Source organism: Larimichthys crocea, chromosome X, assembly GCF_000972845.2.
Source record: "Larimichthys crocea isolate SSNF chromosome X, L_crocea_2.0, whole genome shotgun sequence".
NCBI classification, from domain to species: domain Eukaryota; kingdom Metazoa; phylum Chordata; class Actinopteri; family Sciaenidae; genus Larimichthys; species Larimichthys crocea.
The window spans coordinates 24,121,269-24,146,791 of NC_040020.1; the positions used below are offsets into that span (position 1 = coordinate 24,121,269).

Below are 25,523 nucleotides of genomic sequence, written 5' to 3' on the forward strand. Positions count from 1 at the left end.
TGATATAAAACCTTCGGTGCAATTTTTTTTTAGTTGTGCGAATGTGCATGTGTTAAAGGATATTGACATTAAATAATTAGTGGACAGAGCTTCTAGGTGTGTGAAGTCAAGCCAACACAGATGTGTCTTAAACCTGTATTCTTTCTAATGGCCAGCCATCCAGTACTCCCTGTATTGGATCCATTGGCTGCAACAATAAGTTAAGACTGTATTGAGTTTCATGGGAAAATAAAACTACTTCTCACTTGGTTTATTACCTCTGTAGTGGCTAAGTCCTATTTTCAGCTGCTACTGATTGCTAATTTTGTTGACTGTTAGACATGTGACCCGGAGAAACTGATGACTTTAACTGAAAATCCATTTATTGCACACTTTGCAATTTTCCACAAGCTTTCCAAACCAAAAGTGTCCTTTTAAACAAACCCGCGTACATCCTCCAAGTCCACAGTCAAAAACCTTTTGCCCACCTGTGGCTAATGAGCTGTACTAAATAGCGTATTTTCGAACTCGACCTATACCATACCACCCCTAGTGTTCAGGAGGGATAAAATACAAAATAAATACAAAAGAACATATGGCTCCTACAACCTCACTTTGCTCATGGCTTTATGGGTCAGTGACTAAAAGTTTTAGTCCAGTGTTCATCATGCAAACTATGGTCCCAGAGAAAATAGACAATAAAGCAGGATGTGCCTTAAAGTGTGGTGCTTGTGACCAGGCAGGCCATTTTTTCCTGCTTGAAAACAGATCAAAACCAAGTGCAGTCAAACTCACAGTACATCACCCACCAGCTCCACGCTCCTATCCAAATATGGTCTGGCTTCAAAAATCAAGATGGCAACGGCAAAAACACCAAACTCAAGACTTCAAAGTGGTTGTTAACTAATGGGTGACGTCACTGTTGGTTTACACTTACCCTCACACTATAAGACATATGACATTGTACATGTTTTATCATTGTCAACAAATGAAAAGACCAAAATCAACAAGAGTTTAGTCCTTTAGTCCTTAACATGTTCTGACTTCCCTACCATGTCCTGGCTTTGACCTAAGCTTGTTTGTTCTGTTGTATTTTCAGCTGCAAATTTAGATCTCTGGGGAGTACATTGTTAGGATACACTGCTAGGCGTGTCAATGCATTTTTGTTTTTTGCCATATCAAATATCATCATATCATTAGATTGCTACATGGCTGCATTGTTTTTCATTGTGGACTCACCTGTGTGTGACCGAGTGTGTATCTTCAGGTTTTCCAGACGTGAGAAGCTCTTGTTACAGGTGGGACAATGGTGTGGCTTCTCATTGGTGTGTGTGCGAATATGAATCAGCATTTTATACCTATAAAACATAGAAAGAAAAGTGGATAAAATACAGTACCTTGAATTACAACCAGTTGTGTTACCACCCAAAGCTGCCAGACATGTGACATTATATCTCAAATGTCATGAACCTGCCAAGCTCAAAGCCTTCTTCAGTATCTCTCCTGTGTCTCTACTGCTGAGTTCATAACACTACGGTACAGTGCACAGCAGGAGATGTTTTACATATAAAATGAAACAGAACACAACAGAGCTGCAGTTAAAACAAACCAGATGCTAGTTTTTGCCTTTCAGGTGTGGTTTCAACTGGGTCTTGTTCATATTGTTTATATATATATGTACATAATGTACATTGCAGTTATGTGCACACAAAATAATTTATTTGTTTTATATTTGAATCATAGGTTTCTTTAAATTCTTCATAATAATACAAGCAAATATTGATTTGCCTTTTTAGATGAAGCATGCTCAGAGAGGGGGTTAGGTGGTTAGGTGTTAGGTGAACAGTGTCTCCTGTTAACATTTAAATGCCTGGGGTTACATAGATAAAGAACTCTCTCTGTTTCAAGCTCGTGAGCATTTCTCCTTTGCCAGGATAATCCATCCTCCTAAGAGGTGTAGCATATCAAGGTGCTGTGGTGGTGTGCTTACACGTGGTCTGCAGTTACGTAGGGACGCAGGACAGTTGTATGCACTGCCAAATTGCCAAAACCTCACAGTGACCCCACTACTAGTCCAAGGCATGCCTGTGCAATATTCATAATGTATCATCCTTATTTTGACATACCACATCTCTCAGGTAGATTTCTTATCTTGACAAAGAAGGAGCTAACGTGGATGTTTTTGTTTGCACTGTGGGTTTTTCAATGACAACACGACAGAAGGTATTCACATTTATGAACAAATTATGAACATGCTTGAGAGCAATAATCCATCTGTGGGTATAGAAAAGGTTTTTCTCTTTTAATTCCAGTTTTAAAAACAGTGTCATGTTTTTTTATTTTTATTTTGGTTCAGTGTATATATCAAGTAAGAATCACAGAAGAGGTGTTTGCTATTCTGTATTTTATATGCAAGTTAAAATTGTTGTTTCTGGCTGTCAAACCTTACTATTCACATGGGCTTGAATCCAAACATATCATGTTATCAGGAACAGCAAAACCAGAAACCTCCTTCCTTAACTCATGACAAAACCTGAAACCTGCTACCTTGTCTTTCAGGTTTTGCTGTCTGCGCAAAACATAACTTGTAACTGACCTATCAATTTCTAACAAAGTGCTTTCTTGTGACAGAGCTGATCAGCTGCTGTTGAGCTCATGAAACAGTGCTGTTAGTAGTTAATAGGCAACACAAGAGGCGTACCGTCAGAACAGTATACGACAACATCAAATTATATAGATTAATAAACGTTTATATGAGCTCTTACACTGTATAAAGGATGTGGTTGAACTCAAACCTTACATATACAGTAATACTAGCTTCCCTTTTTCGTTAGCTTGCTGCCTGATATCAAGGTCAGGTTGATCTGGGCCCAGCAATATATGTCTAGTCTTTCCCTGATGGTCTGAATAAGTCGATTTGTTGCTTAGTGCTCATCAGAGTCAGTTGCTGTTAAAACCAACATATACTTTCTATTTATTTTTAATACAGGCCTTTTGAGATTGAAGCTCTGGAAGGTTAAAACATTAAAAACATTAACAGAACATAAATTAGCACAGCTAATCTAAGTCTAACTCCTATGACTGGCAATAGAGTGACCGTCCTGCCCATGTCCATGTCCACTGCACTTCCAAAACTGATATAAAACCTTGTGTGCAATTTTTTTTGAGTTGTGCGAATGTGTATGTGTTAAAGGATATTTACATTATATAATTAGTGGACAGAGCTTCTGAGTGGATGAAGTAAAGCCAACACAGATGTGTCTTAAACCTGTATTCTTACTAATGGCCAGCCATCCAGTACTCCCTGTATTGGATCCATTAGCTGCAACAATAAGTTCACCATCAAATTATCATCAGACAATTTGAACTCAGGGTATTTGATACCATGTTCCACATCATACATAGAACATATAGTAGGGAGCTGCTGGGGGAAAGCACTACTACAAAATCATCTGCTTACATAATATGATTCACTAGAATATTACCAATCATGCGCCAAGTATTACAGGCTTTTAGTTGCACAAATCATTCAACATTCAACTTTTCATGATTAACACAATCAAACATTTTGAAAGCATCAATCAATAAAGCACATAAGATCTAATATGTTTTGATCTCTATATTTTGTTTTTTTAAGGCACATAAGTCAGTACCATGTGGAGTAAATAGACTCATTTAATCTACCCAGCAGGTTTCTTTCTAGGATCTTTGACAATATGCTGGCCTGGAAAATCAGCATCTTCTCTTAAATTGCTTCTAAAAACACATTTTTGTCATTTTTTATTAAGTTAATTTGGATAATTATGTCTGCATGTTAAATTTTCTCACATTGTGTGCATGTATGATTTCATATGTGTACTTGTTACCTTTTTCTTTGTAGAGTACTTTGTCATTTCTGGTTCTTTTTGTTCAAAGGCAGCACAAGTAGGTTACAACCAGAATATTTGTATTGCAAATCTGGAACAATACCTGGCATTAAAGCCTCTCCCATTCCTTGCACAGCCCTCCCACTGGCAACAGTAGCCAGAGTCCTTTTCAGGTTTGACGTGGAAGTCGTTGATATGATCCACTAAATCCTGCAGTGAGTCGAACAGCAGGTGGCACTGGAGGGTAGAGAAGAAGAGTGGGATTATATACTGACTGAATTCAGTTGTTCAAACTGATGATCAGTGATGCGGCATACAGTACGTAACTGTTGAAACTTAAACTTTAAACTGTATGCCTCCTCTCCATGAAGGCTTTAGTTTTATGCAGTTTTATACAGTATTGAAGCACAACAGTATGTGTGCTGCCTGAGCTGTATTTTGACACACCTTGTAATGATTCATCTCATCTTTAAAACGTACTGTAAAATCATACGTTCCCAGGGATCAAGGTGACATTTCTAGATTTTTATACAGTCAACAAACAAAAACACCAAAAGAGAAAAGCAGGAAATCTTTACATTACATCTGCAAGAACACATGAATGTTTGGCTTTTACTGTTTGATAATGACTTCAATAAATAATTAATTGTCAAGTGTGATATGAAGATGAGTGTTTTTACATTTAATCATTTCAGCAACACATTTTAATATTGTAAATATACAGTACAGGTAATCTTCATCCTCCATCTTTCACAGGAATTGATAATTATACTTTGTTCTCAGCTCCACCTAGTGGTCATAGAAATAATTGCATCTTTTCACCCAGCCCTCCATGATATTCTTACAGCAGAAATGTGTCCATTTGATTGACTTACAGTTTTTGATTAATTAGGGTTGGATGCTCACCTGAAACTGTTATATTTTATCTGAGAGCATTGTAAAGTAAACACAATGAAAACTGTGGCAACACAACTGCACCTACTTTAATAAACAGAAATGTGTGAAGAATACTGACACAAAACCCTCAGTGTGCATTTTTATTCTTTTTTTAAATAATTATAAACGATTATATTTACCTTCATCCATCGACAGGCCAGCTGACCATCCAATGAGGGCTCTGGTGAAACTTGTTTCTCTCTGTTCTGACCAATGAACATTCTGGTGAAACTTGTTTCTCTCTGTTCTGACCAATGAACATCGAGGAGGGAAAGCTGTATGCCCTTGGTGGGCTTCCTATCGGCAGATAAAATGGATAACCCTGTGGTGAAACTCCGCCCTCCATGCCTCGATGACGAACTGGTTCCTGAAAGAGGGGAAGATGGCTAAAGCTATATACCGTTTAAGTGTTTCTGACATTACTTCTTTAACAGCTGCAAATATGTATCACAACAAATCTGGTGTGCCTATAAGACTAACAGTTGTATTAACATGTTTTTTCTGGCTTTGACAAGTCAAAATGTCTGCTGTGCACAGTTTGTTAATAAAATGACACACCACCATGATTTGGTATGGTAACTTTTCTTTCCAGTGTCTGTTTATTATTGGCCATATCTACTGACCATCTGTTTAAATAAGTATTTAAGCTGGTAATATATGTATGAACCTATTAAAGATTTTACCGTGAGTAAATGTTTAACTCTTGACTGGAAGATGTACAAAAAGAGACCTTAAAAGACAATGTTTTTCACCAAACTAGACGAGAGTCACAAAAACAAAATTCAGATTTATACTGCATTATTTACAAAGACACAGGTTGTTGTACCTTCTTTTGTTTCTCAAATGTAAATCACACCCATGGCTACTTACTATACTTATACTGAATGAGAGAAAGAATGTTTAGTTCATTGTATTTGTTTTTATATTTGATGCCACTATAGTATAATTATGAGGATAAACTCATCATTTCATCAGGTTTTTATTAAAGACGCCCTGCATGTTTGTTTTTTTTGCATGTGAAAAGGAAGTTCACACTACTGTAGTATCAGCAAAGTCAATTAGTATGTACAAAAAGCTGCTGCTGACAGTCTCAAAGATATCTTTGAAGTATGTCTTAGGCACATAATGGATGCTTCTCGCGGTCCACTTTCAATGTGTTAGACAATTTAAAGTCGGTACTTTCTGAGCTGAAAGATTAATCTGGGCCAAGAGAGATTTGATGCTCTAACAAAGAAACTGTGTGTTTCATGTTGTACCATTCAAGCATGGCTAGAATTTGATTTAGAATGAGTCACTGGACGGCTGTGTGCAGACTCTGCACCAACAAATTAGATTCACTCCCAGAATCCCAATTCAATTCAGTCCTGTTGAAGAAAAGTGGAGCACATTCAGCCACAATCAGTAGATGGCTAGATTATTCTGAGAAGTCTGTGGTTAAGGACACAATTAACTGCTGATATGAAGTTACACTAAACAGAACTTCTGAAACAAGAGTTTGATTCTAATGATCAAATTTAAAGTGCCTAAAATCTTATTTTTAAATACAATTAATCTGATTAAAACAACATGAATGGGGTCACGGGTGATGAACCTCAGCTGTAGGCAGTCTTAAAACCCACTGTACACTACTTAAATATGTCAATGGGGCAATAATTGGCTTACATGTTTAAAAAGTCAACCTTAGTGGTGCTGGTAGATAGACTTTGTTACCTTTGGACAGAGCCAGACTAGCTGTTTCCCCATGTTTCCCAGTCTTTATGTTAAGTTAACTGGCTGCTGGCTATAGAGTCATATTTATAGTACAATGAGACATGTGTACACAAGAGTGGCATCAATCATTTAACCTTCTGCAAGAAAGCAAATAAGCTATTTACCAAAATATGAAACTATTCCTTTAACCTGCAATGAAACCCGTCACCCGTGTGTGTTGCCTTATAGTGGGCTATTACCAGATATCAACAGTTGTTCTTAAAATATCTGTAATGCATCTTCTCTGACTTGAGAACTATTTTGTCTTAACTCTTTGTCTTTCACTATCTATACATTGTTGTAATGTTTCTTGTCTTCCTGTCTGACTTCATACATATCTGATACGAAATTGGACAAAAGTTTTTTTTTTTACTTTTTCAGAAGTGTTAACTGACTGGACCTAAATTCAATTCAGTACGCATGTTGTGATTTGCAACCTGAGATAATTTCTTCTCCCATGAGTTGTTTCACTAATAATATCCAAGCCTTTGTTTGCAAGTGACAAGTTCTTTAACAGCATGTAATAGTGCTCTCAAATCACTTTTCATCAGACCAAATATGGAACTCATTTAATCCAGTTCAGTTTTATTTTTATAGCGCCAAATCATAACAGAAGTTATCCCATGACACTTTCCATATAGAGTAGGTCTAGTACTCTTTATACTATTATTTGTAGAGACCCAACACGTCCCACCATGAGCATTTTGATTAAATTTAAATCACATTTAAAAATCTATTTTAAAGTGACAAATACTCCTGTAGCTGTCACTATCAAAACTGATGGTAATGTATGTGTGCAAATTACAACATTAGTCTTAAGATGTAACACAGAATATAATTATGATTGGAAAAGCAGCGGTTGCTGGTGTGTAATTGTCTCTCTGTGTGAACACCTGGACTCACCCGTGAGAAGAGATGTGGCTGAGGGCTGCTGCTGCTGTGAGGGGACTCGAGGGGAGAGGAAGGGGAGAGGGAGGAGGGGGAGGAAGGAGACGGGGAGAGGGAGGAGGCATGGCGGGAGGAGGGTGACAGGCTGAGGTCCATGGCTGGAGGACTGAAGCAGGACCCGGGTCGTTCTTGAGAGGGAGACTGGGAATCTAGATCGGAGATTAGAGGTAAAATTGGATGGTGTTGAATTTGTCACACTGAAGCAAAACCTTACCATAGCATATAGGTTCATAAGCAATGCTGAATAACAGACCAACATCTACAAACTCTTTTGAGGTTTCTTTTTGTCCTCTTTGGGTCCCTAATGAACAAGCTGCTAGATGTCTGAATAGTTACTAACTTTGCGTCTGTGACTTGTCTGTGTCTGCCTACTGGAGAAAACAGTGTTAGTGAAATCACTGAGACTGACCCACATTTGACCTAAAGACAAAACAATTCAGTGTTAATGTAAAAAACATTGTCTTTTCTAGCATAGCCCATCTTGCAGTTGGGAATCTTCTCAAAACAATTTACCTGATCCTCTCCATGCTATCTTTGTGCTTGCAACTGGGAACATTACCATATTTAGATATTTTTATCCAAAGAAGATAATGGGAGGCACACAAATAAGAGGGCAAAATGGCATTATTAAACACACATTAGATACTCTACCCATTATTTAGCACTTGGGCTGTAAAGTATGAACTTATTCAGTCGATCCAGACTGTCACAGAGGCCGAGTTGTGGCTATCTCTTGGGTCACTTCATGTCAGTGTCACGCTCTTCTTGTTATGAGCCACACTGACAAATCTGGGGACAATGTATGTCTATTGGAGGGCAGAAGATAGCTACCATTCATTGGATTTACAATATTAAGTTACTGGGAAAGTGAGAACATAGAATCCAGTTATTATACTATTGCATTATCATGGTGGTAGTCTTAATCACTGCAACATGGCAGCAGCAGAGGCATGTCATGTGTGTATTAGAGAGAGAGAGGACAAATGATGGGACGTTGTCAAGAATAATGCTGTCTGTTGCGCTTCAGTATTTTCTGGTTAACATTTACCTGGGGATGAAGGTGGTGAAGGAAAGGTTGTGCATAGCAGGCGTGGTCGTGTGACGCTGAGAGGGGCACAGATAGAAGAAGGACAAGCCCTCTTTCCAAATCTCACTGGACCATCTGTCCGTCCTGAGGGAAGCTTCAGGTCCAGCGGCTCATCCAATGACAGCATGGCTGCTGGTTACTCCTGCAAGCATTTGTAATGTTATGTTTTTGCAAATCATCTCAAAGTGACTTGACTTGGTATTTGACTTGCCCAGGAGACTTGGACCAAATGTCTTTGGTTTAGCTTGAGATTTGGACAAAATGTCTTTGGACTTGCTTGAGACTTTAACCATATGACTTGAGATTTGGACCAAATGACTTGAGTCTCATGTCTGACACCTCTACACTTCTGTAAAGCTTCTGTTAGCTTTGAGAGGCTAAAACTACACATCTACAGTGGCACATCATAAAATTAAAATCACATTAGGACAGACCTCTTCTGATTTTGATGTCAAATATGACATAATTCAAACAATTTATTTCACAGAGCGAAAGAAATTAAAACTTCTAAAGGTATAACCTTTTTGCTCTTTGCTTCCCGTAACCGTCATGCTCTCTCTCTCTCTCTTAAGGATGCACAGGTCTCTCTTGTGGGTGTTAACCGCTACAGGAAGTCCCTTCCCACCCTCACATTATAGTGAGACAAGTCTGATCCATCAGTCAAAAGACATCCGCTCACCAGAAATCAAAACAACTTCATGAACAGTTGGACACAAATCAGGTGAGCACAATTGCATTGCACCAGTCTGCCATTGACATCAGTGCAATTACATCTTAAGTGTGACAGTCACAGAAAGAAATCTTATCTATAAAAATGTCCACTTTGCTTTTATAGACAGCTATAGTCATCATTTTATTTGTCCACTTTTGGAGAAACAATTTGGCTTTTGAAACTTTAGTCACATCTACAATCGGATCCTTTGAGATCAGATTAATACAGTAGGGCTGAGGAGGGTGTATTTACAAATCTCACAAGTGTGTTTAATTTTGAAAGATATTAACACTAAAACCAATTTTACATTTTTCTTCTTAACTCAAAATAATTTAAATTAGAGGTCCATTTTTACTCCTGACATCATAAAATACACTGACCTAGATTTAGCAGTTGTTTAGTTGTTGTCCTGTCCAGTTCATTTATTTTAAAACCATTCAGTCAATTTGAGAATGGTAGCAGGGTCCAATCCTGTGTTGTGAATTTTAGTTGTTGCTGAGTTCCTGAGGGGAAAAGCTCTGAGAAGCATTATGATGTGGGTTTGTTACTGCAATCCTCTACATTTCTGTGGTTAGGCTTCACTGAGGGGCTTAACAAGATTTTGCAGTAGTTTTCCATCCGTAGTGGTATGATACTCTGGGTGAAGCACGAAACAAAAAGCTACCCTGGTCCATGACTCAACTCATAAGTTCTTGCTAGACCGAATGACTCAGGACGCAGATATCTGCTTCAAAGGAAAACAAATCTCACAGGAGGAAACCAAAGGGGGAAAAATCTGCAGTGAAGTGGACCAAACCTGCGAACAAATGCTTGACAGCTGCTGGGAAGTCGACACAACATGCACTCTGTTTTTCAGTCTCACTGTTACACAACATTCACACCTGAGAGCTGCCTGGCTGTTTGTTTTAAGAGCATCTCTGCAAGTTCAATATCGGCTCTGTTTACCATTACTCACCAACAAGGCTTCAAGACTTAGTCATGGGTAGTACTATAATGTCGTTATTCAGCTGTTTCATATTTTCTGTTTAGTGAGAATATGGCCTAAATGTTACAGACTGTTGGTACAGTCAGTGTGTAAATGTGATCCAACTCTCATTTGCCGAACGTGACAAAAGTTAAATAAAATCAGTAAAAGGATTGTTTTTACCACAAATATATCGATATTGCAGTTTTCAAATGCTATATCTGAAACAGCAATTTATACCAAATACTTATTTACAGAAATCCTAAATAGCGACGTGACTTATATTTGTGAGAGGTCAAACTGCCTGTTAGGCCTCAATCAGTCTCATCGGCTGTCGTCTCATAAATCATCATCAGACAATAGCCGGTGAGCCAGTTCAACCTAATATCTCTAAATACAAATGAAAACCAGAACATTTCCGGTACCAAAGTCCCTCACCTACAGTTTGTGCATTCATTTGCAGATATTTGTTTAAAGAGATCAGACCTTAATTATAAACAAAATGTTCAAATAAAACGGCCAGAAACCCAAATAGGAGTTATGGTGCTGAGTAAAAAGCACTGTCAAAACAAATCAACCAATCATCCATTCAATGTTTTACAGATGGGGTCTAGGAGTGCATTATTGTAGACTTGACTTGTGAAACATGTTATCAATTCAAAAATATGAATTAAGTAATTCTCATCAATCTGAAAAAGTAGCTGATAAAGCAGTGTTAATTGTGTTTTTGAGCAGTTTAGGGGGTCATAACATTAGGATTCATCTAAAAAAAAATGTATTTAGCACTATATCAGTATTAAATATCAAATATATACATACATACATACATACCATTGGCCATGAAGTTGGAATAATTTTGTTTTCAGACCCATTTCTCTGTGATATGTTTGGAAGAGATTGATCAATAAAGTTTTGAGAAGATACACTTTATCTGTCAGGAATAAAAATCACATTGTCACAATCATTTCATGATAAGAGGTAAAATTATTTTATTCAAACTTTATGCGTAACAGTGTATATATGCAAAAGCAAAAAGTCTGGATCAAGAAAGTTACAAAGTGACGCTGCGTTTTGTCTTCAAACTTTGGAGCCAAGACTCATAACTTCACACTATAATTTGCAGGAGAAGCTGTAAAGCTAAGACAATTAACAATTGACGAGCGAGAGTCCTGCATCAAACTGTGCCTAGCTGTTGTTTGCAAAGAGAACGTGATAACTAAATCACAACTTGCTGTCTTTATATCTCCATTAGTATGCACGTTAAACAACTGAAATACACTGTTATTGTATACATGTAGGTGTATTTTTAAACTTTGGGCAGAGTTAGGTTAGTTGTTTCCTCCAGTCTTTCCAATATGCTAAGCTAATCAGCTCATGATCTAGCTTTATACTTACACAGACGCATGAGAGTGTTCATCTAACCCTCACCAAGAAAGCAGGTAAACATATTTCCCTAAATATGTTAAACTTAAGTTTGGAAACAAATCTACCTTGCAGATTTTTCACTTTTACTTGAAACTTGACACCCATAGCAAAAATAAATAAATAAAAATCAGATAACTGTTTTTCTAGCAAGTTGTTATATATTTAGGCAGTATTTGCCTCCAGTGAAACCAGGCGCCAGACGCTGCTTGCAAGTAGATTTGTGACACAACTGCAAAACCTCTATTGGGTGTCTCACTATATGGCTCTTTAATGATAGCTGGCAGTAAGAGCATTCTTAATTTACTTTCACTGGCTGGATTTCCAAACACAGTCTGGGATTCAAACTGGCAACTTTCCAGCTACATGTACACCTCTTTAACTTCTAAACTTGCTGTCACCACAGATTCTTCCACAATCACCGACAGGATCCCCCGACATAATATGAGGCAGAGGCTAAACCACAATGAAGTCAGTGTTTAGGTCCTTCTGCCAGCCTGCCAGCTACCTCACCACACTGGTTTCACATTCCACAGCAACCTCGCTGACTTCTCTCACACACACATGCTGTTATTTGGAGGTATTGTGACGGCACGCACATACAGGACCATATGTATCCAGGCACGCATGCAGACTGAAGTCACACCAGCAGGCATGCGCAAAACTAACAGCCACACGTGAGCCCCCCCACCTCCAGCAGCTCCTCCCCCCTCTTTTCCCTCAATGACCTGCATTTGGGCAGTATGCCCGGACCCTCTTATGGATCCCCTACTGCCTAGCAAAACACATACTTTGACTATTCACACACTTGCACACACACATATGTAGCTGTACACGCATGTACGCATACACAGTCATATATAGTGTATATTCTAAACACATGTAAGGAGTAGCCCTTACACACACATATGTCTTTCTGTACATGTGAGGATCCTCGTTGACATAATGCATTCCCTGGCTCCTAATCCTTATCATCACAACTAATTACCTAACCCCAAACTTAACCTTCACACAGATCTTTGGAGTAGTGAGGGCTAAACAAAATGTCCTTACAGTGCAGACATGTCCTCAAAACAATCGTTTAAAGCTGAAATGGGTCCTCACAAGGATAGCAACACAAACCCCACACCAAGCCATATTCTGAGGATTTTTAGTGAACTTAGAACAGTATACGTACGTGTGCATACACACTTGCACACTCAAATAAACTTCAATTCATACTTAAGCAAACAACGTAAGCAGAAACTAAACACTTTGCACACAGCTGTATTTAAAAGAGTTCACACATACAAACAGTGTCTTCTGGAAAGCTGGAAATGCACATGTCGATGTATATACATTCAGTCACATAAATTCTCCTCTATGGATGATGATTCCTCACAGAAACATACCACAAAATAAATACAACAATTATGAGTAAAACTGTACAGACAGACATATAACGTGGATGTCCGTCTCATCCACTGTGTAACATACACCAACACACACACACACACACATGTCAGAGTCTTTCCCCTCTCACAGGAAACCTTTGCTGCCACGGCGCCCTGATCTGGCCTCTCCCTCCCCATTTTTTTTATTCCCCCCTACTCTCTCTCTCTCTCTCTCTCTCTCTCTGTGCTTCCATCCCTCTTACTCCTTCCTGTGGTTTTCCTCTCCCAGTCCTCCAGCAGAGCATACCTCTCCTGTTCTCCTCCCCTCTCCTCTGCACCTCCCACTCCTTTTTCTTCTCTCCCATTTTTTATTCTGCAGAGCATTTTTTGAACCGCCTTTTCCATTTTTCTTCAGTTTTCTTGCCATTCTAGCGTAGCACAAACACATCGGATCACTCTTTTAAAAGAAGTCATTCTTGACTTTGGGGTATATTGCTTCCTCATGCGTATGTTATGACACAATCATTTTTTTATTATTTCCTCCTCGTTCTTGTCTTCTTCTCTCTCAAACAGAGAATAACAGAGTATCTGGGGCACAATTAGGAGATAGAATCTCAAGTTTCTCAAATCACAAGCAGGACTGGAGAATGAAAAAATATAAAAGTTGGTAATGTAATGGATTTCAGTGGAAGGGAGTGACAGAAGACGGTTTATTGCGATGGAACGATGTCAGACCTTGTTATTTTAGGGGTTACATCCTTTGATCTTTCCATCCCACATCCTTATAAGGTATTACGCAATGCCGCTGCAACAGCGAGGATGACAGGAGGCTTTGTTTTCATGACTTGAAGGCATACATAGACAGGGGGAGAGAGACTGACTCTAAAGGCTGAGGTACGTTCATGGGAAATGGCTGGAATTGGCTGAAATTGGACACCTGTTTGCACAGCAAATAGCAGGCAACGTTTCAATGGAGAAAAACAAAAATTCGGAGTGGTTTGCGTTGAGATGAAAAAGGGATTTTAAGGACATAGAAAGCATGTAGGAAGCAGCAGGGGGTTCCTCTTACCACACAGACTGTGGTGAGATGAAGACAACAAGCACAACATACTATAGTTTATGATGTTTTTTGTTTTTTTTAAGAAAGAAGACAAACAAAAGTTATTTTTCAAATAACACAATATGTTTTTGACTGTTTTCAAGAACCCAAGCCGACGTAGATCACCCAGAACAGTAATGACCATATCACATTTCAAACTTAAGTCAAAAAACAAAACCACCACCACTGCAGTTAGGTGGTTTCTGCCGCCACGGCAGCGAAAGGAAATTTACTGTCAGTGTTCACAGCTTGTGAATGTGTTGAACCACTGTTTTATATTATGTCAGCTCTGATTCACAGCATGTTCTCAGTGCCAGCAATTCAGGAGAGTAAATTTCTCTCTGGACGAGAAAAATGGCAACATACGGGAAGACAGAAATTGTGCAGACGGTGAAAATGACAAATAGAAAAACTGAGACAGAATAAAGGAGAGTGAAAAAGACAGAAACAGTGGGAGTCAGACGTGGGCTCCCACCCTTTTCTTCTCCTCACACTTTTCCCATTATTTGTCTCAGTATTATCCTCTCTCTCTCTCTCTCACTCTCTCTCTCTCTCGTGTCTCGGCAGTGCTAAGTGATGCAACTCTGCAGAGTAGGTCTGCAATAGCCACCAGTAGAGCCTGCAGTGTCTCTTGCACTGACACTGGCGTCTTTACCATTTAGGAGGGGAGTGGTGGCGGCTGTCAGGGGAGGAGGAGCGGGGGAGTAATCTCTTGAGACAGGGATTATTTAGTTTATTACAAAAAAAATGCTTTTTCCAGACTTTTTGTACATCTCTAAACTTTTGAATCACTTTAAAACTTTTATAGAAGTTGTTGCATCAGATACATTTCATGAGACTAAAATAAAAACACAACATTACTTGTATGGATTTTATCCAAACTGTAGAGCTTCAGCAACCACAGCTGAATATGCTGTAAAAAGACACCAGAATTTCTTATCTAACTGATACCAGAGAGGCCCCGCAACTTTCATAAATGAGTAATTGTTGACAACAAAACAGCAGTTTGAAATATCTTCTAGTGCGTCACACATTTTCCCCTATGGGACCATTTTGATTTGACGGAGAGTTACTTATTCTTTATGTAAAGCACAGTATGGATGGTTTTGTTGTCAGGTATTCAGAAACATTCATTTTTATAATGGCAGAAGCTCCAAATGGCCAGATTGCAATCATTGACAAAGAATGGACGGTGTATCTGTGACATCACCCAAAGATTTCTGAAAACCTGTTTTGAAGCTCATAATGTGTGACTCTGGCTACCGTCATGTTGGCTGTCCTGACGCCGCCCACCTAATCTAAAAGTGGGCAAAGACGTGGATCATGGGAGGGCTGAATGATGCCATGATGCTCAAATAAGTCATCTGTAATGGCACCCACCTATCAATCAACAAGGCTGCATGTTAATTATGCATAACTTTTAAGCCTTAATATAACTTGAGCTAAATATGAATTCAGACTCAGTACAGTTGTCATGATGGAGAAATTAGCTATAGAGACCAAAACCTTTTGTCTACCAGGGTGTAAACATGGTTATTTTTGCTGTGAAGTTGGACGTTTTAATATGGGAGCTTATGGAGATTGACTCCTTCTGTAACCAGCCTCAAGTGGCCGGAATGCAGTTTTTGGCATTTCTGCAAAGGCTTCACTTCACAGCCACGGAGGTTGCCGCTTAATTGCAATGCAGCCATGATACAAGTAGCTTTCTCAGTAAGAGGTAAAGCTCTCTCACAATCTCTGGATTGCAAAACAAAATTCTGGAAAATGTAGAAAATGAAGCTCAAGTACATTCAGGTTGGCAGGGAATGGTAAATTACACATTTTTATTGAAAAATAATGGTAACTCTTGCATTTTAAAATGTTGGAAGCCAGAGAGAGTCCAAACAGAATAGAGATATTTTGAGTCAGATGGGAAGGAGATCAGTTGAGGTCGGAGGAGCAATGGAGCAGGGCTGTAATAAAGGACAAACCCACCTTATCCCACTTATCCCTCAGTAGCTTTAAGATGAACTTACCCATGTGTAGTCATGATGTAAAACTTCAAAGTTAATACCATTTTGGAGAAAGTTTGCATGGGAGTAAACCTGGCTACCTAGCTAAGTAGTGGCTGCTCCCTTCCATGAAGACAACAAACTTTATTCATTTTTCTGCAGAGGAAAACTAGGCTGAGCACATTTTTTTCTTTGGAAATAATTGACATTCAATAAATTGGAGCAAATCATTCTTAATGAGATATTTCAAGCTAATTAATATATTTTTTAATGGATTGAATTACCACAAGTACCGCTCTTCCACTCAGCTCCACTAAGTGTTTTAGCATGTTTAGCATCAGCTGCACCAAACAGCTGTTTTCAGTCAGAGAGCTCTGTTAAACCCAATGTATGCAACCTGTCCATTACCAGCACCAGACAGACAAAGTTAGGTTACCAGGTAAACATCGTGCAGCAATGAGCTTCTAAAGAGATACTTCCTCTGGAGTCGGAGAGCAAACTAATAAGTCAATTTTGTGTTTATAGTTTGTTCTTTTGCTCCCTAGTAGACATAAAAAACTTTCAATTTTCACTTCAACACATGGTTGGGTCTGTCATCAGTTACATGGTATTTTATGGTGATTTAGAATGGTTGAACTTTGAGGTGTCCGCTTATGATTTTAACAGACACTCTCCAGGTAATAATAAATTAGTATTTCCTATGGCAAAGATATAAAGGTCAAGTTTATAAAACCAGAATGTGGCAGCAATAGAATGAAATATGCATAACTACATTTTCATTCATGTGTCACTACCTGAAAATAATGTCTTTGACCTTAGAATGAGATTTTTATATCTACAGAGACCGTGGGTTGTCTTCAGTGGAGTCCACCATGTTTCTATGAAATCTAAACACTATAAACGTTATAGTTTCTCCTTCACACTTGGAAGGGCAGTGTAAGGCGAGGGGTTTGCAATCTGCAACTACACTGCTAGATGCCAAAGGATGCAACTCAAACTCTTCACATCAAATATAATCTGATTGATTACACCAGATGGGTGACATACATGTAAAGATGGCATTCCTATGTTAATTTATGTCATTGTATTTCATCTTATATCTTGAATACTTGATTTTTGTTTGAGCCACTAAATGAATGCTTTATTTCTACTACTCTTTTTCCTTTATAGTAGTATCCTTATTTATTTCTCACTCTATCCCTTCTCCTCACTCATAACCCCCACCCATAATCCCTTGCACCACCACTACCACCATCCAACCGTTTGGCAGCGGTACAAGGTCAACACAGAAACCTCTTCACTTCTGCTCTCTGCTTTCCCTCCCTGTAATTCTTCGCATCAACGGAGCAACAGATCCCTCCCCCTCCCCGATCCTATCATCCACCGCCGGCTTCTGAGAAGCAAAAGGAAAAGACTAACGATGGAGAAGAGAGCGAAAAAGAAGGTCCAGGGATGTTGAAAACGAATGAGTGGGTTGTGGTGAAAATCTGAAAAGAGGAAAGGAACATTAGGAAATGAAAGACAGAGAAAGAGAAGAGGAAAGCTAGTGGAGAGAGACAGAAAGACTGAGGGAGAAAAGTGTTTTTAACCTTTGTTTTTCAGGCGAGACAGTCAAGGCCAAAAGCGGTCTGCATCACAGAAATCAATCTCTTTTTCTCTCTGTATCACCCATTTTCCTTCTGCTTCTTTCTGTTGTGTCTTTCTCTTTAATTTCTTCCTTTTTTGTCTCTCCATCCCTTTCATTCCCTCAGCTCTGTCATCCAGACCTAAAACACACAAACACATGTGCCTCACATTCCTACGTGCAGAGCAGATTCACCCAATTTGTTTCCACTGCATGTGTGTGTGTGTGTGTGTTCGTGCATGTGTGTGTGCCAAGCCAGTAAATAATAACCAATCCCAGCTGTACTGTAGGCCGTTCCTCTCATTCTCAGTGGAGAAACAAAGAGCGAGCAAAAGGAAAAAGGCTCCATCAAATAAGAGAGTAATGAGCTGGAAAAAAAATCAGCGGAGAGTTAAGCAGGAAGAATTAATAATGTTTTAATGCTAACAGACATGATGTGTCCCGAGAACTGGTAGTCCATGCTCTCCACATATAGGAGTTATATGCCATGTCATGTCAATGTGGAGTCCAACAACTTTAATAATTTTCTATTCTGCCAAAAAGCACATTTTTTGGGGGCTGCTACACAGGTTTGTTACCTTATAATTAATTTATTATGAATAGAATTCACTAAATCACCAAACCTGTGTTGTAGGTCTTGCAGGAATTTATTGAGTTGTGTACTTATATTACCCCAAAATGTTTTCAACAATGTTCAGGCCCAGAGAAATCCCTAATTGTAATGTCAGTAATGGTACATTTCCTTGCTTTCCTCTAGTTAATATAATTTCCAGGTAAACATGGGATACATCAGATACCTCAGAGAGGAATTCAGCAAACAGGACTAAACATAGCGTTAGTAAAAGTCGAATACATTATCTCATTATCATTTCTGCCTGAGTCGCGTCTGACAGATTTTCATCATCGATGGTGGCTGTTTAACAATGAAGACAACATCTCCCATGATCCCACGTTATTTCACAATGTCATCAAACTAGTCTTTTGTTATCGTTTTGATGAGACCCCTTAGCGGCAGAAGAGGGCATACTGTTCATTTGAGCTCCTATAGCAGATGTATTATTTTTAGGTTCTGTACACTTTCAAATCAAGCTATTTTAAAGAAATCACCTTTCAATCTGGGCAATTGTGATGTGTATTTACACTATTTTCTTACATGGACTAGATATTTGTACTTTCAGCTCTAATGGAGTTGAAGCTTGTTGGGGCAGACACCAAAGCAATGGTGCTCAACATCATCAAAGAAGCCATTAAAAAAGAGAGTGATGAAAGAAGAAGTGAAATAAGCTAACAGTCTATCCATTGTAGTCCACATCTTTGAGCCTCTGGGACAAAGAAGAAGTCCATTTCTGACTCTACGCCCATCTGCCATGGCACTTGATCCCTCTTTACAATCATAATTCCCCTCCTTGCCAAGACATATTTTTTCTTTATCCATTTTTCCTCTCCTTCTCTGCTCGTGGTTCACTCCCTTTCCTTGTCAGGCCTTTTTTTTTTTTTTTTTTTTTTTTTGCATGGAGGCCAACATTTCGTTTGCCTTCTTCCTCAAACACAGACCAAAAAGAAAGAGAGCAAGAGGCAGCGAGTGGGAGGAAGGGGAGAGGAGAATAAGAAGGGGAAGAGAGGGAGAAGGGGAGTGATGGAGGGGGGTGTCGGGGTGGGGTTTGCGGAATTTGGTCTATGTTTGGTTTGGAAGTTAAGGCCCCGGCGCTGGGCTCTCAGGAGGATAATGGAAAAGAGAGGGAGAAGAAAGGGAGGTTTATGGATGTGTGTGTACCCTCACAGGTGGTCGGCACATACTGATGGGGGGGCCTTTTGTGAGTCAAACTGTGTGTGCGTGCACGTCTGTGTGTTTACTGAATTGTGTGAGCATGCGGGCGAAGCTACATGTGCTCAAAGCATGTGTGTACATTTGTCTGTTTATTTGCAGATGATGGCACAGATGCATGTAAGCTATTAGCATGTAAGAATCAGAGAAGGAAGAAAGAGAGAGAGGAGGTGAATAAGACATTCCTGAGACGGGGGGAGGAGGAGGGGAGAGATGCAGGGAGCCAGTGGTTAGTTAGTGGTTAGAAACTAAGAGGAGAAAAATGAATGTCTGGTCCAGGGCTGGACCCGAAAACGATACCACAACCAGCCAGCGAGCCAAGCAAGAGGAGAGCAGAGGAGAAAATAAAGTCAAAAAGAGTTATGTAAAAGAGAAGAACTGGGGAGGCCACCTCCTCCTCCACCACCACCACCTCTCACCCTCCTCCCATATGAGGCCTTCTAACTCCTGCCTCTGCCGCAGGGGAGAAAAGTGCTTTTATAGCTAAGCTGAACCCGCTGAACCCATCGTGCAAACAGTGGGCAAAGTATGGAGACAACAGAGGGACAGGGGGCTTCAGTGGGGGGTCTCAAGCTGGGGAGCACAGGAGGGTTAGAGGTACGAGGAGAAGATTGATGGAGGAGAAAGAGGAGAGTCAATGCAGGTTTCCCTCTCTCCTCCCTGTTCAACCATCAGTTTGGGTCGGGGTCTTTCTTTCTTTCACTTATTACTCATTTTATTTGACTTTCTTAAGCTTTCTTTTCTCTCTCCTCCCTCTTTTCTTTAGTTTATTTCTTTGGCCACCTCACTTTGTTTCTTTGGCGCTCCTTCACTTCTTTCCTCCCTTCTTTTTTCATTCTTTCTCTTCTTTTTTTCATTCGACCCGCCTGCTGTCATTCCTACTGTACTTTTTTCTGCTACATTTTCTGTCTTTCATTCCCTCTTGCTGCCATTGTTTGTTCCCTTCAATTTTTCTTTCTTTCTGTCATTCCTTCTTTCTGGCATTGTTTGTTTCCTGAACAAATTCCTAATTTACTTACTTTTTTCTTCCCGACTTTCTTTCTTCACTTTTATTTTCTTTCTTTATTTGGCTTCTTCACCCTACTTATTTCTTTACGTTTTCTTTCTTTTTTTCCATTCTTTTTACCCGCACTTTCCATCATCTGTTTCCCTCCTTACTTGTTTGCTTCTTTCACTTTTTACTCTACAAAACCTCTACACTCTTGAATCTGTTTACTTCTTTTTCTAGATGACGTGTTTGATTCCTTCTTTTTCCATGCTTTTCTTAATTCCTCTTGCCATTCTTTAATCTTATTTTTTAGACATTTTCTGCCTTAGCTAGAGCACTGACAGTAGAGATGACAGAGGGTGTCTCATCAGACAGACCGGAGACAGTGCAGTTGGTTGGCGCTATAAACCCTTTTGGCCACCAGGGTGCCGTCCTTCATACTTTTTGCCTTTTATTTTTCTCACTTGTTGTCATCCTTGATGTCTTCCTTCACTTAACTTCTTTTTACTTTATTTTATTTATTTATTTCGCTACCTACATTTACTTTCTTCTTTTTCTTTTTTTCATCCCCTGTCTTTCTTCCTAACTTTCCTTTCTTTTCCCTTTCCTTTCTTTTCTTTCATTCTTTGCTATCTTCCTTCCTTTCCACCTCTCTACACCTATTTTAATATTCACACACACACACACACACACACACACACACACACACACACAGTGATATATGCCATATGTATGAACAACACTCCCACCTTGCAGCAGACAGTGTGGGTGGAAGTGGGCTGTAAGGCAGACGCACCCAACAACAACAGGAAAGGAGTTTGCTTGGCTCCAGGCCTTTTTTAAAATCCATCCATGAGCGTCTGTCCAACCTTTAGAGAACAGAATGATGCAACGAGCCTGCAACCTGCACATTGCTGCCGTCACACAAAAAACCCCTCAAAAACTTTTCACCCTGACCACCATGATGCATCTGAAGAAACTATGGACAGGCGGGGGGCTCAAGGGGAGCTGGCGCACCCATGTGTCACTCCCTGAATCTGTGCTGCCTCTTGGGACTTCGTTGAGTTTCATTTTAAATAAAAGCGTGAAAATCAGTGCAGCTGGAGTTGGGAAGTTTTTTTTTAATGGAGAGGCAGACTCATCATTTAGGGAGTATGAGCTGTCATGATCGGTGAACTGCAGTGGTGTCATGGGGGTGGAGAACTTATGGGATTTTGTGAGCCAAACTGCTGGGAGATTTTTTAAGAAAAAGGAGGGGGGGGGGTAAAGGTTTTGTCTCCACCCAGCTTCACGTGGGAGTTAGTACAGTGGGGTGTACGTGGGAGTGTGTGCTTGTCTGTGTCAACTACATAGTTTCAAACTTACAAACTAAGTTATGTGTATTTACAGGCACATCATTTTTTAGCTTAGACATCATGTGGTCAAAAGGACCACAAAGAAAGTCCCACTTTGGATCACAGCAAGATTATATATAAATGTACATACTGTCCATTTGAAAAATCTAATCTGGCCCCCACACTGCATGATTAAGACACACTAGCAGTGCATTTTTTAAGATGAAGTAACTAAAAGCTCTTGCCTAGGGTTAGGGAAATATTATATATAAAAGGTTGTCAAGATTGCTGGACAGAAGCGGATACCCTCTCATTATGCACCTTTCCAACATCATAACATGGGACAAGGAAGGGTCTGTGTCTGACAGTTTATGTAACTTTTTTAAAACCAACAATCAAACCAGGTATGCTTGGGGGGCTTTACTTCTGTCACCCCCTGCTTTGTGACTGAAGATGTAGGTTGATTTAAGTCATGCAAACAAATGAATAATTCTGTTGCTTCCTAGATGAGGATTACTTACATGAATATATATGAGTTTTGTATGCTCAAAGATTCTCTCATAGATGTTGTTTATGATCATATTAGATATATTGTAGAAGCTGGAACCACTAAATATTTTGTATTTTAAAAATGACTAAAACAGCTGATCTTTTATCGAAATGGTGTCTAATTTACAGTATTTTCTTAGGACTGACAAATTAATGAATGATTTAAATGTCATTAATGGAATCTACGCACTCTTCTTCCACAAACACACTGGGCCGAAACCAACCAGATAAGATATGTGATCTTTTTGTATTTACACCAGGTTTATAAGAATAATAACTGAGGGCCTAGGACGGACCCCTATCACTAAAGAGAGTGTAACGCTTCTGAATCCCTTGAAATGTTATAAGAGGCAAATCAAAACCAAGAGTGGAAAAATACCTCTCTGGTCGACTTGTGCAAAGTTCAAATAACTGTCACTGACACTATCAAATGTTAAAAACTGCATGTTTTACAGATACAAACACAATAAATAATACTGCTCTTTTATATATATATATGTGTGTGTGTGTGTGTGTGTGTGTGTGTGGTGTAGATATATATATATATATATATAGAAGAATATATATTATATATATATATATAGTATTTATATATATATATAGCTAGTGTTGTGATTTTGTATAACGTTTCAAATGAAATAAGTCACCATAAAAATATGTAATTACCAGTATTTGGTCTGGTGATGTCATGCCTCATGAAAGGACAATAAGTGCGACAAAAACTTAAAAAAAATAAATAAATAAGTGACACAGACATTTTAAACCAGTAACTGAGGAACATTAAGACGATGAGCCAGCGGGTGACTCTTAAGATTTACCTTACAACAGCCTGTAGACGGTGAAACAGCCTCCTCTGCTCCCTGTAGTCTGTCTGAAGATGCTTTCGAGTCTCCAAAAAAACACAAACTGAGGACACCAATTACCAAAATCAAGCGAGTTTGTCTGTCGTTTCACGTAGCATCTTCGATTAAGTTATCAGTTGTCTCTGGCTGGAAATCGGTATTTTGAAAGCAAATCCTCCCACAGGGGGATCGTTATAAAAAAATAAAAAAAATGCCTGTTGCGAGTGTTCAGTTTTCAGATATGTAACCGAAAACCTTGTCCTGTGAATAGTTTTCTCTCAAAATTAGAGTAACGTGACCTAAAGAAATCAGCGACGAGAGGAAAAAACTAAATGTCATTCAGATGTGAGGATGTAAGGCTGCGATGTGAATGTCAAAATCCGCCGCAAAAAGGTACAGAGGCTCTCCAGGAGGCGCATCGCCCAGTTGCGACGCTGGTCAACTGAGCTCCTAGAGGCGGTGGAGAGGGAAGAGGCTGGGTGGGAGAGAGGGGAGGAGAGAGAGAGAGAGAGAGAGAGAGAGAGATGCCAGAAGACAGATCCAACTTCCTCCGCCAGCTGTTGACTCTCACGACAGTCTGAACTGTGTTGAGTTTTTATGATAATCTTATACGGGTCTACAGTAGCATATGCATGAATCATTTTTAGTAAAGTAAAAAAAATATATATTTCAAGTCAAACTACCTTTATTTAAAATCTTTGTAAAGGAAATTCTGAGACGCATTATCCATGTGAAAAACGAAATGTGGAGCTAGAGCATTAAAGATAAGATAAATTAAGATAAAATAGGTTCAAGATAAGATAAAGATGAGATGGACTTTATTGATCCCACACTGGGGAAATTCACTTCACAGCAGCTTAAATACACAAAGTGAATAAGAAAATATTCAAAAATAGCAAATAAAATAAGATAAAAAAGTTTAGCATCTTTCAAGTATATAGATATGCAACACTGTGTAACCTTTCTACCATAAAATAAAATCAATGAAATCATTTTAATGCCACATTGTCTTGCAATCACATGAGTGGTATAGGTCTCTTATTCCCACTCTGTGTCCAGCTGACCTGCTCTTGCACTATGTAACTTTGTGTACAACACTTTACACCACACACCACCAACTATTTCCCTTGTTTTGGTGAAAATGGATCATATTTTAGGAAGGGAATGTTTTGTGCAGTATCAAAGGGAAACTCTGATACTTCACATCAACTCTCAGTGATTTACAGAGTTTCCTGATGGACAGTGAACTGCTGCAAACTATAGCTGCTTTAGCTTATGTTAGCTCAGTCTGTTAGCCGGGCTGTCCATACTGTGAGCTCAGAGCAATGGGGGAGTGTTGGAGTTTTTGTTGTTGTTTTGGACCACTGGGAAGAGGAGATCTAGTCTCGTGCCAGGAACGGAGTTGGGCAAGCTGGCAGTGTAACCTGGCGCTGAAGCCTCTATGGGCATAATGATAGAGCCAAAAAGACCTTAGAAGATGTTGAGAGAAGAAGCTAGGAGAAAAAGAGACCAGAAAAAATCTGGGACTAACTTTTTGATTGTTAGTGAGAGCTTCCTCAAATAAAAAGCTGAAAGACAGACGCAGAGCTGGGCTTCTTCTGTTGGAGTAGTAAGTAATATTAGCTGGCTGCTATGTCTTATGTTGTGTTGTCGCACTTGCTTGATGTTCGACTTGCTAATTTTTGATCATAAGTAATGTAATAATAAGAAATATGTGTGTACAACTGTCCATATTTGCAAGAGTGGTATTGCACACTAACTTGGGGTACTAAATCATAAAAATATTAAGTTCTACACAATGTTACTTTAAACTGTTTTTCACCAGGTCTGAGTGCATCTTAAATAACATGACTTGATGACGCACTGAAGCCATACTTAATATATAACATAACCTCTTCCCTGATACTATAAAGGTATAAAAACTTTCAGCACAATAGCATTTAACATAACACCCAACAACATTATATTGTCCTTTTTATAACAGTCCTTTACTTCTGTTTTGCTCTACTGTGTTTTCAGTTTACCTTTTTTTTTCCCCTCTTTTGTTTAATTGTGCAATAAGATGGTTACAAAGCAAGCAAAGGCACGTACAGGAGCGCATAAACTGTCAAAAGACATTGCACAAAGTAAGACAAACGACAAAAACAAGAAGGCATGAGGAGTACAACATGAATTCCATTTGGTGGAAAGGAAAAGTAAGAGGTCTAAAGAATAAATAAATACATAACACCATAA

The 25,523-nt window shown here is 39.1% G+C and overlaps 1 protein-coding gene across 2 annotated transcripts; it reads right to left on the minus strand.

Moving 5' to 3' along the window:
- Positions 1–1,168: 1,168 nt before the first annotated feature.
- LOC104933357 (zinc finger protein GLIS2) lies at positions 1,169–23,753 on the minus strand. Of its 2 annotated transcripts, XM_027283629.1 has the most exons (8): positions 23,265–23,753; positions 17,716–17,892; positions 8,527–8,707; positions 7,434–7,627; positions 5,034–5,148; positions 4,922–4,992; positions 3,949–4,082; positions 1,169–1,337 (listed from the first exon to the last, which is right to left on the minus strand). In XM_027283629.1, exons 3-8 carry the CDS (start codon positions 8,690–8,692, stop codon positions 1,184–1,186), a joined length of 834 nt encoding a protein of 277 aa, XP_027139430.1. In that variant the 5' UTR covers positions 8,693–8,707; positions 17,716–17,892; positions 23,265–23,753; the 3' UTR covers positions 1,169–1,183. The 2 variants fall into 2 exon arrangements, with proteins under 2 accessions (XP_027139430.1, XP_027139429.1); XM_027283628.1 differs by lacking the exon at positions 17,716–17,892.
- Between the last annotated feature and the right edge of the window lie 1,770 nt (positions 23,754–25,523).

Excerpts from the sequence above, each read along its gene's own strand:
- LOC104933357 (XM_027283628.1), bottom strand. The coding sequence starts at position 8,692 with ATGCTGTCATTGGATGAGCCGCTGGACCTGAAGCTTCCCTCAGGACGG. Across the intron at positions 5,149-7,433 it reads AGCCACATCTCTTCTCACGG|GAACCAGTTCGTCATCGAGG; the intron begins GTGAGTCCAGGT and ends CCCCTCTTTCAG. Across the intron at positions 4,993-5,033 it reads TCCCTCCTCGATGTTCATTG|GTCAGAACAGAGAGAAACAA; the intron begins GTCAGAACAGAG and ends GAATGTTCATTG.